This window comes from Misgurnus anguillicaudatus, chromosome 19 (assembly GCF_027580225.2).
Source record: "Misgurnus anguillicaudatus chromosome 19, ASM2758022v2, whole genome shotgun sequence".
Taxonomy (NCBI): domain Eukaryota; kingdom Metazoa; phylum Chordata; class Actinopteri; order Cypriniformes; family Cobitidae; genus Misgurnus; species Misgurnus anguillicaudatus.
The window spans coordinates 27,749,249-27,764,879 of NC_073355.2; the positions used below are offsets into that span (position 1 = coordinate 27,749,249).

The window sequence follows — 15,631 nt, forward strand, 5'->3', positions numbered from 1 at the left end:
TTAAGCGGCTAAAAAATGAGAACTATATTGTTTGGTGGAAGAGCACTTAGTTTGCAGGACTTCGACCTCGGCGTGCACTAACATCATCCATTTTGTTCCACCATACTTACTCGTGTAACTACTTATGTAACAGTCTTTAAATAGGGAAAACATTACATAAGTAGAGAAGTGTTTGGTGGCTTCTAAATTCATGGATCATAAGGAATGAATCGGGCTAGGCTAAATGCTAACACATTCATTTCGTGCTGTACAAAAGTTGAAAAAAATATTTTGTGCACGCATTAAAAAAAGATAGGTATGCTTTAATTTGTCTAAGTTGAGGTATGAACATAGTAAAATATTGAAAAATGGTGGTGTTTTCCTTTAAAGCCCAAAAAGGGGTCACATGGTCACATAACACTTGTATTTAAGACAAAGTGGGTACTGTCTATTTAGCGACATTGTAAAAGAGCTGTACAAATAACAGCTGAACATTGACAGTGACTCACTGCCAGTAATGTTATGAGGATATAAATTACCTAAATAAAATTAAGAAAATGGAAAAATCTCTGTTTTAATATCTGTTACAGTTATATAAGAAGTGACAGTTGATGATTTATACTCTCATTTAATGCTATTCTTATAATGAAGGGGCCTGACCGCATGGTGACCTTAAGACTGCCTGTCCAAAAAAAGAACAGTAGGCAGAGCCTGACATTTCATTATTTTGCCATCAGTTTGTAAAAGAAGTAAGAACAAATCCTCGCTTTGCCTAAATTTGTACCTACTTCCAAATTATGCCAACATACTGTTGCTAAATACATCAACAATGCAACAAGCTGACTGTGAAAAACCAATGAAGTAGCCATCGTCCCATGGTGCCAGTTCATGAATCATATTCCTCTGTGTAAAAAACAGAAAGGCAAATATGCAACAAAGTTTGTTAATATTTGTTGCCACAGACAATGCATTTAATCTAATTATTTCTGTTCACTCGGTTCATTCAAAGAGGTCCATCAGTGAACGGCTGAAGAGGAAAAACTGGGCGCAGAAAAGCCGAGCCTGAATTAATTGCTCAGACGTTCAATAGAAGTGAATACAAGTGAATAGAGGTGCATCAGTGGGGCGTAGGGTCTGTCGGCAGACTATGGCCCGCTCTCTACAGGGTAGCGTTGACTGGCTGCGTGGTTGCCAGGTTACAGGCAGAGCAGAGCGTCAAGAAAGTAAGTTAAAGTGCCTAGGGACACACATACAGTGAAAAGGCACGTCTTATGCTCTTAAACACTGCTGGTGACGCAGGATTTGAAGGCTGTTGTTTCCAGCTGTGAGGGAGTGCCAGAAAGGATCTTGAGAGAATGGGCATAATGCGTTGAAACCACAAAAGACTGCAAGCTACATAACTGAAGCTAAGCATTTGATTGACTCCAGAAGAAAATACCTTGTTTGTTAGTTTCTAGGTGGTGCTTTTTTAAAGGAAATGGTCTAAGGATTCAAGATATCATACTGACTTATTCCTATCAGACTATTTGTGACCCTTTGATATGACCTTTGTCAATATTAAAGATATAAAGGTTGTATTTTCACAGAAAATTTGGTAACACTTTACTTGAAGGAGTGTTCATAAGACTGATATGACACCTTCATAATCATGAAATGACACGTGTCATAAACATGAAGGAGATTTTATGCACATTTATGACAATGTGGTTACGCTCACTCAGTGGCAAAAGACAGAGAGGCAGCATTTAAGTACAGCGTGACATCGGCGAAAACACGGTGAAAACGCGCCGAAATGGGAAACAGCTGTTGTGCGATAGACTGTACTAACAGATTAACAAGAATTCTGAGCTATCATTTTACAGACTGCCAAAAAACACCAAAAGGAGAAATAAATAGATCGTTCATTCCAACGTCCACAGATTACAGGTGGGTTGATAAATTGTTGGTCACTATCAAGTAGAGATTTTACTTTCTACTTAAACGTATTTTTTCAAGGATTTGTATTTTATCCGTTTTTTTCTTTGGAAAACATACATTCCAAAGCATATTATGATAATTTTTACTCTATTACATTTCATAAATACAAGTTTTTGTTTAACATTTAATATTTAAGTACACTAACGTACTTTTACTCAAGTTAAAGTAAACAATTTTAATATAATTAGGTATTAAATACATTTTAATATGCAATATTAAAGAATACACAGTATGATTCTATGCTTTAGAATGTAGTGAAGTAATGTTTTTCCCAATCCAAACACCCTAAGCTATCAAGTCCAACAAAATTCATTTTAAGATAATAATAGTCAGTTTTACTGGCATTTTCACAGCACCATGTTCTTCCTCACACAAAGGTTTCTGAAATTTTCTGACATAGAACAAACTAAACAAAAAATGTAATTAATTTAAATTAATTAACATTAGGTTTTTGCCGGGATATGGACCAAACGCTGCGTGGCTTAACCCACCATTGTACTGTTTTCATTTAATTTTAGGTGAATCTGTCTCCAAATGCAATAAAATACTTCCACTAACATTATTAAATTATTATTATTAGATGATTGATTTTATTTTTTCTTACACCTGGTGGAAACTAAAAAAATTATAAAATGAAGATTATTTATGACGCTGTTTTAAAACTACTTGTCAGAGTATTAACACTTAATGACATTTTAATGACAAATTTTAATTTGTACCACTATAGTTGAGGTCAAGAAAAATATTCATGATGCTGTTATAAAACTATTTGATAGAGTATTAACACTTAATGGCATTTTAATGACAAAATTACCACTGTAGTTGAGGTCAAGAACAATATTTATGACGCTGCTATAAAACTATTTGACAGAGTATTAACACTTAATGACATTTTAATGACAAATTCAATTTTTTATCACCAGTAAAAAGTGGTCAGACACAATTCTTATGGCCTCATGACCAACCACATTACAGTTTATTGTCAACCCATAAAGCTAGGTAGTTTCTTAATTTCTATATTTTATCTGTAATGTCATGACATGGTTTATGACAAGTTATGTTGCCTTGGTAAGGTAGTTGTCATATCTTTGCATTAAAAATTACATAACTGAGCCAATGACACTAAATGACAGTAATCATATACCTTCCATGTCATGATTATGAAGATGTCATTCAGTCTTATGAACATGGAAAATATTTAGTTTTTGCTGTTTATTTACACAACAACAGCATTTTAGGGTTGTGAATCAGCAAAATGTTTAAAATAAGCTTCAAAGCTTAACTTTTTGAAAACCACAACATTATCGTCTCCATGTCAACTACAAAGAAATATGAAATCATGAAAACGGTGATGTCACATATGTGAATTATGTGTTCAGACATCGTATGACATTGCCAACTACTGGCCTGACATGTATACTGTAATATAGCATTTCATAATCGCCAAAAATCAAAAGGAAACTTCTGTTTTTAGTACATCACTGTCATGTAAACGGACCTTCAGCAACAGTGTATCTCATTTTTATTTCATCAGCCATACGCCAGAAGTTTACAGTGGTTTATTATCATATGATTATCATAGTAAACTGTAATAACTACTAATAAGTTTCATAAAGACAGACAAATCAGGACAAGAATGTAAAATGAAGATGTGGGTATTTCATACCCAATCTTAGTGTCACATTCCATCATGCAGTGAACAAATCAGCCGTCACTGTACAGGCTGTGTACTGGTGCATGCTGGGAAAGATCACATGACAGCCTAGTGGGGTGTGTGTCTGGGTGACAGGGTCTCAGTCAGGAAGTATGTGAGCTTGCTGAGACGACAGCAGGGGTCTGCAAGTATGAAGGGCTCTAATTAAATGCAAATGCTTTCACTCCAATGACCTACACAGGATTAGCATCACACATACCCACATAAACACACACTTCTTCCTATATTTGCTATTTGTTTGTCTAAAACGGCGTTTGGTGACTCGAGCAAAACCGTCAGGTATCTGTCTGATGTCTAACAAACGCTCGATTGCTGAAAAGGTGAAGGAAACCAAAATCGACTACAACAAAAATCAAACCGCTATCAAACCTCACCGTCTCCAATCCTAAATCTGTTCAGTTCCTCTTTCATTCCCTCAGTCTCCTGCTGTCGTTTGGCCTCAGATCCTTTTTTCCGACTTATCCTCAGGGCATTTTCCTCCGCTCCCTCTCTTCTTTAATCTCGGGATGAAATATTATCCAAAGCACATCTCACGGCAGGCCTGTCTCGTTCACTGCTGTTCTTACCAGTCAAAAAACAGGTCCGTTACAGAGCGGGGACTGTCTTCATCACAGCATCACTAGACTTCACGTCGCAAAGATAAATCTACATCATAATGTCCTCCTATTGATTCTCCACTATGTTGTTCATTGCCTAATTGATCTCCCTGTCTTCTATTAAATATGCTGCTTAGCTAATATTTGCATCTTTAAAGGTTCAGGGTATCAACAAGACGACTACATATTCAGTATAGTCTGGACTGTCAATAAAAGCTTTATAAAACACATGCATAAGCACGAAACGCTAATTAATCTAGTTTCAAGATCAGCTACGATTTTAACATTTTGATGCACTCAGGCTGGATATACAACCACTTTTCAACATATTAGTGATTCTTTTTGATGTGTTTGTAAAATTATAGTAAAGTCTGTAAGGTGTAAATTATTTGTAATGACCAATTTAAGGGCTATTTTTTAAACCAAATTATCAAAGATATCAATCATATCTGAATATATTGAAAATCACAGCCATGACTCTTTTGGTTGCAGCGTACCATATGGTGAGACTAATCAAAATGATAATCTATTTCCTGTTTCGTGTCCTTCATTAAATCTATTGCATTATGTTCGAGCTTACAGATGGCACTCCAAATACTACATGCGTCTAAATCTCCATTTCATCCTGCGTTTTTATTTTGCAGAAAAGGCAAAGTAAATAATTCTTAGGCTGTATGCTTGAAAGTTTAGTGTTTTGATGTGTAAAGATACATTTTTTGTGTCCTGGGGAGAGAGATGACCTTTGTGTTCTTACAAGAGAGACCAAACATTCAGTTTACCCTCTGGCCCTGTTAAAGGTCACAAAACTTCATGTCTTCATGACGTATAAAACACAGACTATAAACACTCAATGCACAACTAGAAAAACATGACAAAACCTGACACACACAAAGACTTACGATGATGAGGAATATAAAGTAGATGAAGTTGTAGAAGGAATGAGCGTCCATGACGTAGTACATGATCTCTACCCAGCCCTCCAGAGTGATGACCTGCAGAAACCACATCAGACCACATTCAGATTCATGAAAAGGCGTTTGTACAAATGCCACCTGATTCCACCGCATACCTGAAAAATGACGATCCAGGCATAACCGATGTTGTCGAAGTTAATTGCACCTTTATGAGGATTGGTGTGTCCGGTGTGACAGCGGGTGTAATACTGATTCCAGTTGACACAGAGACCCATGGCAGAGGCACTGCCGTTGACCAGCGGCTCTGCGCTAAGGCCCAGGGCTTGACGGTGCAGCGCGTCCTCTTTATCCAGACAGCATTCCCGCCCGCCCTCTCGCCGAGCAGGCACGTCACCGCAATGCATGATGCCATTATCTTGAGCCAGCGAGCAGATGAAGGGTCGCTCGTCATCCTCCTCAGGCTGATAATACGGGGTGGGAAGGGTAACGCCAGATGTGCTGGGAACAAGACAAGAGGAGAATAGTCAAGCATTTTGTGTTAGATTGTGTATATAGGATTGGACAAAAAAAACTATCCTAATATACGTTTTTTATCATAACAAAATGTCTAAATCATTCTATTTTTTAAGTTAACTCTTTGAACATTCCACTATAAACTGCAATAAAAACAAAGTGGCCAAACCTACCACCAGAAACGATAACAAAGTGTTCCAGCCAATAAACGACAAGAATGATTTGGGTTTGGGGGTTGGGCGCGTTCATGAAAGCACGAAAGGGAGGGGGCGGAGTTAGCTACGCTCCGTTTGAAAACAGTTCAAACATTAACAAAAAGTGACGTCGCACAGATTCGCTTAGAGCGCCTTTAAAGGAACATTCCACTTTTTGGAAAATATGCTAATTTTCCAGCTCCCCTAGAGTTAAACATTTGATTCTTACCGTTTTGAAATACATTCAGCTGATCTCCGGGTCTGGCGTAATAATCAATGACTTTGCTGATGTAACATGGCTGCAGCGGGCGTGGTGATATTACGCACTGCCCGAAAATAGCCCCCTTGGTTACTTTCAATGGCAGGGGACTATTTTCGGGCAGTGTGTAATATCACTACGACTGCTGCAGCCATGTTATGGCAGCACATTAGTTGATTATTATGACAGAATGAGAGTAAAGTTTTTAGCCATATCTGCCTAGAAAATCACAACTTTTAATTTTCTGGTGTTCTTAGTACACGATGTAACTACAGAAGAGACAAGTTTTAAATAGGAAAAATATTGAAACTCCTTGGTTATTTTTAGCGCGATGCTAATGGTCTAATCAGATTCAATGGATTGTGCTAAGCTATTCTAAAAGTGCAAGTGCCAGACCCGGAAATCAGCTGAATGGATTCCAAAATGGTAAGAATCAAATGTTTAACTCTAGGGGAGCTGGAAAATGAATATTTAAAAAAAAAATGGAATGTCCCTTTAAACAGAAAGTGTAACAGAATGACCATTTTTAAAAAATCTTATGTGAGTTTGTAAGTAAAATTCTTATGGGGCTTTTACACAGTTCAGCACAGCCAAGCAATTTATGCTATGATGGCCAAACCATAGTAGGCGGAGTTTTCAAAACTTTCAGCGGGATTACTATAAATTACTACAGTATTTTTATTTGGATTAAGTAGTGGAGGAGGAATACAGACGCTGCTGTTGCCCATCTCCATTTCACGTAACTTAAGCTGCCTACCTATAACAAGCTACCCGACTTAAAACACACCTGACATGCAAACTTGAATTGATATGTGTTTATACACAGTTTTTCTTCCGACGTCTCTATAGAAGCGTAAACTTGTATTATACAGCTCAGGGAATTCCGCCACACACAGTAAGTTACAAGCCTTTCGTCCATTTTGCTTTTTGCACTTGTTTGGATCCCCCGTTGCCCCATAATCATCACTTATAGTGCAGCGTAAAAGTTAAACTATTTTGAACTTTGACCGCGGCGCTTGCGCTTTGGTCGACACAACAACAAATCATCCTTGTGCAGCACAAGCCATTGAAATGAATGGGTTTCATAGCGCAGCATAGCGCACACCGCGTCCTGTGTGAAAGCTCCATTACACAATTTCTCACAAAATTTTATTTTTTGTTTACAAATACCTTTTGCAGTATACAAACACACCCACAGCCAAACACTCACACAGATTTGAATAACATCAGACAATAAAGTTGCATTGACTGGAGTTTCACCTGACTTTACAAAACAATAAGCAAAACAGAAATGATCAGGATAAACACACTCACAACCTTAGTACACAAATCCTCCATCCTATTCTCACTACTGTACTCTTCAATACAGAATAAAAAAAACTTTTGACTGATATTCAATTCACTAGTAATTCACTAGTAACTAGTAAAATTCTGTGTGATATGTTGTCACTATCGTTTAAAGTGAAATATAAAGATTTCATATTTTATGTTTCTATTGGCGTCCCATAGATGGACATCCAATTGAAGCCACCATGGAAAAACAATTGCTCCCCTTCTCTACAAGTATGCCATTTCTGTTCTACCTATCTCTCATCTTATTTGCAACCATGGCAACATATGGATCCATTTTTGGATTGAAAAACTAGAACATCCAGAACATCACGACAATGATAATGTTGCACAGTTTCCATTTATACAATCTAAAGACAGAAATCCTTTAGTGTGTGTCTGTGTAGGACAGCTGAAGCATCTCTAGGTAGACTGGAGAGGCATCTAAAACCGACAAATTGAGCAATGTGTGTGTGTAAATTGGTATACGGAGCCCATTTTTCTGGGAGTGACCCATTGAGGGTATCCTGCCTCTTAATCACAGTGTTTTACTGCCCAGAAATAGTCGTTTCCATTAGCCACTCATCCTCTCATACATATAACAGGGTCACAATGACTATTTACCCTCTATTTTCTTCTCTCCCTTCTTCCTCCTATCCTGTTTCTCCGACACATAACCACACGCATCCATGTGTTCACAAACATGAACCCATTTGTCACATACCACCTACCTACCTACCTTTACAATTTATATGCAGCCGTATATTTTTTACCCCACACGAGCGTTGCGAGCCATAGTCGCACTGACCAATCAATGTCCCCTCTGCTTTGCGGTCTAGACAGTTAATCTAAATGCACGCACACACAAAACCCACGCCGAAATCTCCCAAGACAGCCATGTCGGAGGGACTGGAAGCCAAGAAAGGATTGGTCCATCATCCCCAGGGTGTAATTCTCCACATTTGGATGGAGGACTTCTCCGCAACCTCACGACTCGGTAAAGTCTAAAAATGCTTCTGCTGTCTTGGAGGACGCTTCTCCTGTGTCCTTTAACACACCCAGCAACCCAAAATCTAAACAAATCGTGCTACCTGTAACAAGCGTCAGGCTATCGGACTGCGCCAGAAGAGCAATTTGTCTTGGTGATGAAATACGCTCACTCGTGCATGGTTACACATATGTGCACATTTCAACGTGCAAAACTAATCAAAGCCATTGTGATATGGTAAATCGAGCCAATGCATCAAACCATCATAGAGATGTATGAAATCCCCCATGGGGACTGTACTGCACACGCTGAGATCTCTGCCATAAACGTCAAACCTCATTTTCAACATGACAGTCAGACCGGACCACACGGCACTGCCTTTCCTAAAGATCTCAGCAGTACCGCAACCACTGGGAGGGTTGGGGGAGAGAAGAAATAGAGAGAAAATCAGTAGGTCTGTCAGGGCTCTGTAAGGCGTACTGGAGTGTGAATGATGTTTGTGCCCTGCCAAGGCTTGGGCACAGCATGGCAACGCACTAAGATGCACAGCCCAGCATGGCACACTGCTCACACCCGCTGCTGCACAAAATGACATTCTACTGCCAATAAGAGCGCTCTTAGACATGGAGATAATTGACCAATGATGGACAAGCTGTTTGTGGGGTCACCGTAGGTGGGTAGGTGTTAAGGAATGCGCCATATAAAAAGGGCAATGTGGGAATTGTACGTACTGTGACTTTTAGGTGGTTCAGCCTGTTCAGCTGGAGGTTTATCTATAGTTCAACCCAGCACAGTTTTATATACTTCTGCGTCTAAACTACGCCTAAGGCTGCATGTGGTGGTCACTGTGAATACATTTTTAAATCTATATCACTGTCATTTCTGCCAAACAAAACGCAGACCCGTTGAGAAACTGTTGGTGTTCTTGTAATTGCGTTTACCAGCACAAAAGGTCATAGGTTTGATGCCCAGGGATCACACATATTGCCCTGTAAGTCATTTTGGATAAAAATGTCTGCCAAATTCATAGATGGGTGATTCTCACGAAACCATTGAAACACCACGGCACTAATGATTTTAGCTTTAAAATGTGTAATATAGTAACATTAAAAAGCATCAGACTTAACACAATACTGTGTTCTACCTTGCACAATGTGTGATTTCAACATAAGAATTTATAATTGTAAATTTTATCTCATTTTCTGCTGAAATTCTTATTTCCGCAATGTGTCCGGCTGTGTTTGAACATGCGTTATGTTGTAATTTATTCAAATTAACACAAAAATATTAAGAAAAAAAATAAATGGATGTTTTGCTAGACTACTTTAGATGACAGAAAAAATATTTACTAAATATTCATGTATAATAATAATGAAGAAAAATTAGGAAAATGATGTGTCCATGCCTGATGTTCTCATCCTCCGCAACACTTTTTGAGAACAGTTTAAGCACACATACAGAATTTTAATAAAGTTTGATTTTGAGTGACCAAGCACATTGACCAGTTACTTCAAGATGGCTACCAGGTAAGATAATTTTTTACAGTTAATTTGAAATATTGTCTTGTCAGAATGCTTACACGACATTTTGATTATCATTACCGCAACAGATGCTTATTAAAATGTTAATTTGATTAATAGAAGCATAATACTTTGATTTTAAATGCATGTGCAGAATCTCCAAATTATGTTCTTTCAGGTTTGTCATGTCATTTTGAAAATATGTCAGTGTTGATGTTTTCTGACTGTTGCGGCAATGAGATTTCTTAGGACAAATTTTTTAAATTATGTTACAAAAAGTGTTAAATGATAAGTAAATGTTTATAAATTAATGTTCCCATTTACTTTGTTTTTCAATGTCTGGTGGGAAAAAAAGTAAATTTAAGCATTTTTTACATTTTCATGCTTGACATTTTTAAAACCAAGTTTTCATGAGAATCACCCATATACATTAAACTAATAAACTGTTTTCTGCCTATTGACAGCGTGAGTCTGAATTAATCTCCGAACTGAGTGTATTTATTGAGATATGCCGTGCTCTTTGTGTTAGGGTCAAAAAGAAAAAAAAGACAAAAGAAAAAATGTATTATTACTTTTAATCTGGGTTCCCACACTTTAGTTAACTTCAAATTCAAGGACCTTTCAAGGACTTTTCAGGTCCAATACCCTCAAATTCAAGGACTAAATGTGGGGACACATTTCAAGTGAAAGCAAGGTTACATCGTGTTACCTTTTAAGATACATTGTTACAGTTCCCTTTCGTGGTGACACAGTTTGGGGACGCCTCCAGGGTAAGTGCGTCTGAATGTGTATATCAAATTCAACCAATGGTGAGCCTTAACGACAAAGACAGGGTGACGCGGGAGTCAGGAAGTATATCGCTATCTGAAATATTGCCAAAGACGGCGTTACAGGGACGCAGGGAGTATGGCAAGGGAGACGCATGCTGCGTCCGAAACAGCCTACTACTTACTATATAGTACGCGAAAAGCAGTAGGCGAGGCGAGTAGTATGTCCGAATACAGAGTATTCGAAAAACAGTATGCGAAAAGTACCCGGATGACCTATTATTTCCGGTTAGATTTTGCAGTGTGCATACGATGGACGCTTCACTATCCCATGATGCCCCGGGAGAGGAGTTATCCAACGAAGAAGACGAGGTATGCGGTTGTTTTCGCGCTGAAATGACATGACGTAATGACGATGTATATCACGTGATGTAGCAACATGGCGGATGTAGTACGTCCGAATCTCATTCATACTACCAGGATTCATACTATACAGTGCCTACTGTTTTAACGCTAAGTAAGTAGGTACTTCATCTAATTCAGTACCTACTATACAGTATGCGGTTTCGGACGCAGCCGCAGTGTCTCGTTCCCTTCTCAGAGAACAACAGTTACATACTTAACCCGAGACATTTTCATCTGTCAAACACAACTATGCAAAAAAAGCATTTTGGTATGAATCAACATTTGCATACAGAAGATATAAGCATTTGAAGCTAACAGTTTTGCACGTGTGCTTAAAAAGTCTAGAATTTTTAGGAAATTATGGATTTTTTCCCAGAAAACTTCTTGCATAAAATAGATTCAAGCACTTTCAATGACCTGTATCTGTGTATGTACATTTTTATTCTTAAATATAGGGGTCAAAACCAATATCAATGCAGAAGAACATCAAATGGATTCTCCAGAGACAGACTCTCCTTTCAAAACACACTTCATTATTCTCTGACAGTAGTGCCAGTCTGCAAATATACAGCCACGAGACAATATATGACAATCAAACCTCGGGACACAGTCATAACTCGCTTCTTTATCACACACACATAAAACAGACACACGGGCTGTTTCACACACCGCCATGCACCGTGAGTGCTTTCAAATCCAATCACACAGCAATGAGAGGCAGGCAGACCACGGTTGGCACGGTAACCTCAGGCAGACACCCACTCATGAATATGGACGCCAATCTGAGTTTTAATCAACTGGAGCCAACGACTGGATAGAAGCAAATTTGCATTTTTAGTGGCAGGTAGACTGTAAAAACAAGAAGAGATTACGCAGAAAGGATGCAGAGGAGTGATGCGAGTGAGAGGATGACTGGAGGAATGGCTAGTTCACATTTAATCTTAAACACTAGGGTGGAGTGAAACAGAGAAAGACATTTCTCCAGGAAGGATTACCACATGTGATCAATTTGTTTATTGATCACATGTGGCACCAACGTGGCACCGGCATCCCTTTCCTGAGAAGAGAGGACATTTGAAATACAGTAAAAGTCCAATTTGATGATTAAATGACTGGGATCCGATACACTGAAATGTCTCTTTTACAAAATCCATCTTTTAAATTCAATCTCTTTAACCTTGTAAACCTTATCTGTCATTTACTTACCGTATCCTCAAGTTGTTCCAAAGCTGTGTAAATTTATTTGCTCTGCTGAATACAAAGGAAGATATTTTGAAGAATATCAAACAGAATGTAATTAAACAGATCTGATGACTCACTTCCATAGTAGGAAAAAATAATACCATGGAAGTGAATGGTGCCCCAGATCTGTTTGGTTAATTAGATTTTTCAAAATATCTTCACTTGTGTTCAGCAGAACTAAGACATTTATATAGGTTTGGGACAACTTGAAGGTAAGTAAATGATGACAAAAGTTGGTAACAGGGATGTTCATAAGACTGACATAACACCTTCATAATCATGATTATTTAGGTGTTATGTCAGTCTTATGAACACCCCTGTTACCAACTTTTGTCATCATTTGTGTCATGAACACAAAGTAGATTTTATACACATTTATGACAAGTGTCATTAAAGGATTAGTCCATTTTCTTAAAAAGAAATCCAGATAATTTACTCACCACCATGTTGTCCAAAAAGTTGATGTCTTTCTTTGTTCAGTCAAGAAGAATTTTTTTTTTTTAGGAAAATATTCCAGGATTTTTCTCATTTTAATGGAATTTAATGGACCACAACACGTAACAGTTTTAATGCAATTTAAAATTGCAGTTTCAGCTGAGTTTTAAAGAACTCTAAATGATCCCAAACACATTTGCGGACCATTTTAAACAATAAACTGACAGAAAGACAGTAATTAGTATCATTCAACATACAACAACGTCGGAACGGTCGTCTTTCTCCACACTTATAAACACTGGGGCTTAGTTTCGCATACATCATCCGTGACCTCTTGTTGTGATGATGTATTGCGTGAAGTTGCGCTGATGCGTCACAAGACCGGACCTAGACGAGAAGTTGTAGTTTAAAAGTGCTTATTTTTTTATTTTTCTTGTCAAAAATGACAATTGTTTCGCTAGATAAGACCCTTTTGCCTCGTTTGGGATCGTTTAGAGTCCTTTAAAACTCCGTTGAAAAAAAACTGTTAAGTGTTGAGTTAAGTGTTAAGTGTTGGGGTCCGTTAAAATGAGGAAAATTCTGGAATGTTTTCCTCAAAAAACATAATTTCTTCTCGACTGAACAAAGAAAGAAATCAACATTTTGAATGACATGGTGGTGAGTAAATTATCTGGATTTTTTTTTAAGAAAATTGACTAATCCTTTAAGTGTCATCTGCTCGTCATTTTAATTCAAAGATGACATTGTTTGAAATGTCTTTGTTATGACAACTTGACATTACCAAGACAACATAACTTGTCATAAATTTTTTAGGCACCATTGAAATACCACTAAAATAGCTCGGTCTCCTCTGTTATTACCAATTAGCATTAACACTTAATGATTACAATGCTACATGTCCAAACTCTAGGCTAGATCATTCAGGTTGTCCAATCAGATGCTTCTTGGTGTTTCACAGTCTAGGCGCAAGAACAGAGGAAACCAAGCATTTTCAGTGGCATTTCAATGACAATAAACTATACTGGTGTGCACCTTGAGACAAAATAATGGCACTGATCTATGATAAAATATGTCAGTACAAGGTAAAAAGACATACAAGTAGCTCAAACATGCATTTTAGTCTGGGATAAGCCCTGTCCAGGAAACCACCCCTATATCTTATACTGTATGTCACATACACAATTATACACATGATACAACTTGCAATGAAATGAAGGTAAATTTTGGCAAATCAAGTGTTACAGACTGTCATGAAGCAACTAACCCTTCAGAATGTGCATAAAAAACAAGCCAATCATCAGATTATAGTATTAGATCAAGTTTAAGCGTGCTTTTAGCCTATGCAAAAGGCAAACGTGGGTGGCAGGTGTACAACCTATCAGAACCTGAAACCAAATGATAATTTTAAAGGTTACACTCTTGTTCCGCCTGTACTCACAGGGTGAAGTTTTCCTCTGGGTAACAGCGATTCCTCAATAGTCCAGCCCACAACTGTACTCCAATGATGCCAAAAATGAAGAAGACAAAGAAACAGAGTAGCAGCACGTTTCCCAACATGGGCAGGGTGTCCAGGAGCAGGTTAACTAGGATTCGCATACCTGCAAACAGAAAAACACAAAATTATTCTTAAGAGTCAAAATCACATTTAAAATCAAAATCACATTTCTTGATAATTGCTCCTGGTTATTGTTTAATTCATTGGCGATGATCATTTAAAATACTACTCTATGCTGTATGTTTTGGAGCGTTCCTGCGGCTCAAGTGCTCGCATTGTGTTACGCAAGTCATAAATTCAATTAATTGGAAACACACATTCTGATCAAATGTATAGCTTAAATACATTATAAGTCACTTTGGATAAAAGTGTCTGCCTAAAGCGTTAATGTTAATAAACTGATGTTTTCATAATCTTTCAGATATTTAAATAACCGTTCCACCTTTCCCCAACACATTTTTTACTTTATTTTCTTTTTGTTGCTTGGTTGTCGTACCAATCATGTTTTAATTCCCACTGAGTATTCTGTATTACTTTAAAACTGTCACATACATGCATTACCAGTCTCAGGTGTATTTTTAGACCATCCAAGTCATTTTTCCCTCACTGATCTTTTATTTGCATATAGCCTATAACCATTTATGCTGGTGCTGAGGGAAAGACTTGAGTCACTATGACAGACCACCCAGAGCCAGCTTGTCAAAAACTTAATTTGTGTATTTACTTCTGCATCAGTGGGAATGCAAATGTATGCGTGTGAACGAGCGAGGGTGTGCGTGTATGTTTGTGAAGCACTGCTGGGATTGAATGAAGGGTGTGTGTCCACTCTGATTGGAGAACAGCGGTGTATGATTACAGTAGTGTGTGTGTGGTTATGGGAAACACAACAGGGAGCTAACACAACACAAATGGAAGACATCAACACACAGAACAAGGTAACATACAAGCAATGACCATGAACAGAGTTAAAAATGTTTTGTTAACGTCTGAATATCTGGACCAGAAAAACTAAAATTTCTGTCTTTAGGCTGCCCATTGAGAAACAATTGCATTCTTTGTAACTGAGTAGGAGATGAGGGGAATAGAGGAGAAGAGAGAAATTGTGAGACACACTGACTGACACGGGAATAGATAGTAACCATTATAGTTGATCATTCAAATTCTTCCTGGTACAACACCCCTCAAAATTGGATGATTATTCACACTTATATGCTCCCCAGGCCCGGTGCCACAGGGGGAGAGGGCATGCCCCCCCAGAAATAATTTGTGCACCTTTCTGGGTTTCTTATTAGAAATTCAGTCAT

At 38.0% G+C, this 15,631-nt stretch overlaps 1 protein-coding gene across 1 annotated transcript in view; it reads right to left on the bottom strand.

Annotated features, from left to right (window-relative positions):
- The window catches only part of cacna1ia (calcium voltage-gated channel subunit alpha1 Ia), a 109,597-nt gene that overhangs the window by 63,652 nt on the left and 30,314 nt on the right, over positions 1-15,631 (bottom strand). Inside the window, exons 4-6 of the mRNA XM_073857335.1 lie at positions 14,271-14,430; positions 5,336-5,678; positions 5,166-5,258 (exon numbers count right to left, since the gene is read on the bottom strand). Coding sequence (XP_073713436.1) covers positions 5,166-5,258; positions 5,336-5,678; positions 14,271-14,430 — 596 coding nt within the window. The remainder of the gene's footprint in view (positions 1-5,165; positions 5,259-5,335; positions 5,679-14,270; positions 14,431-15,631) is intronic.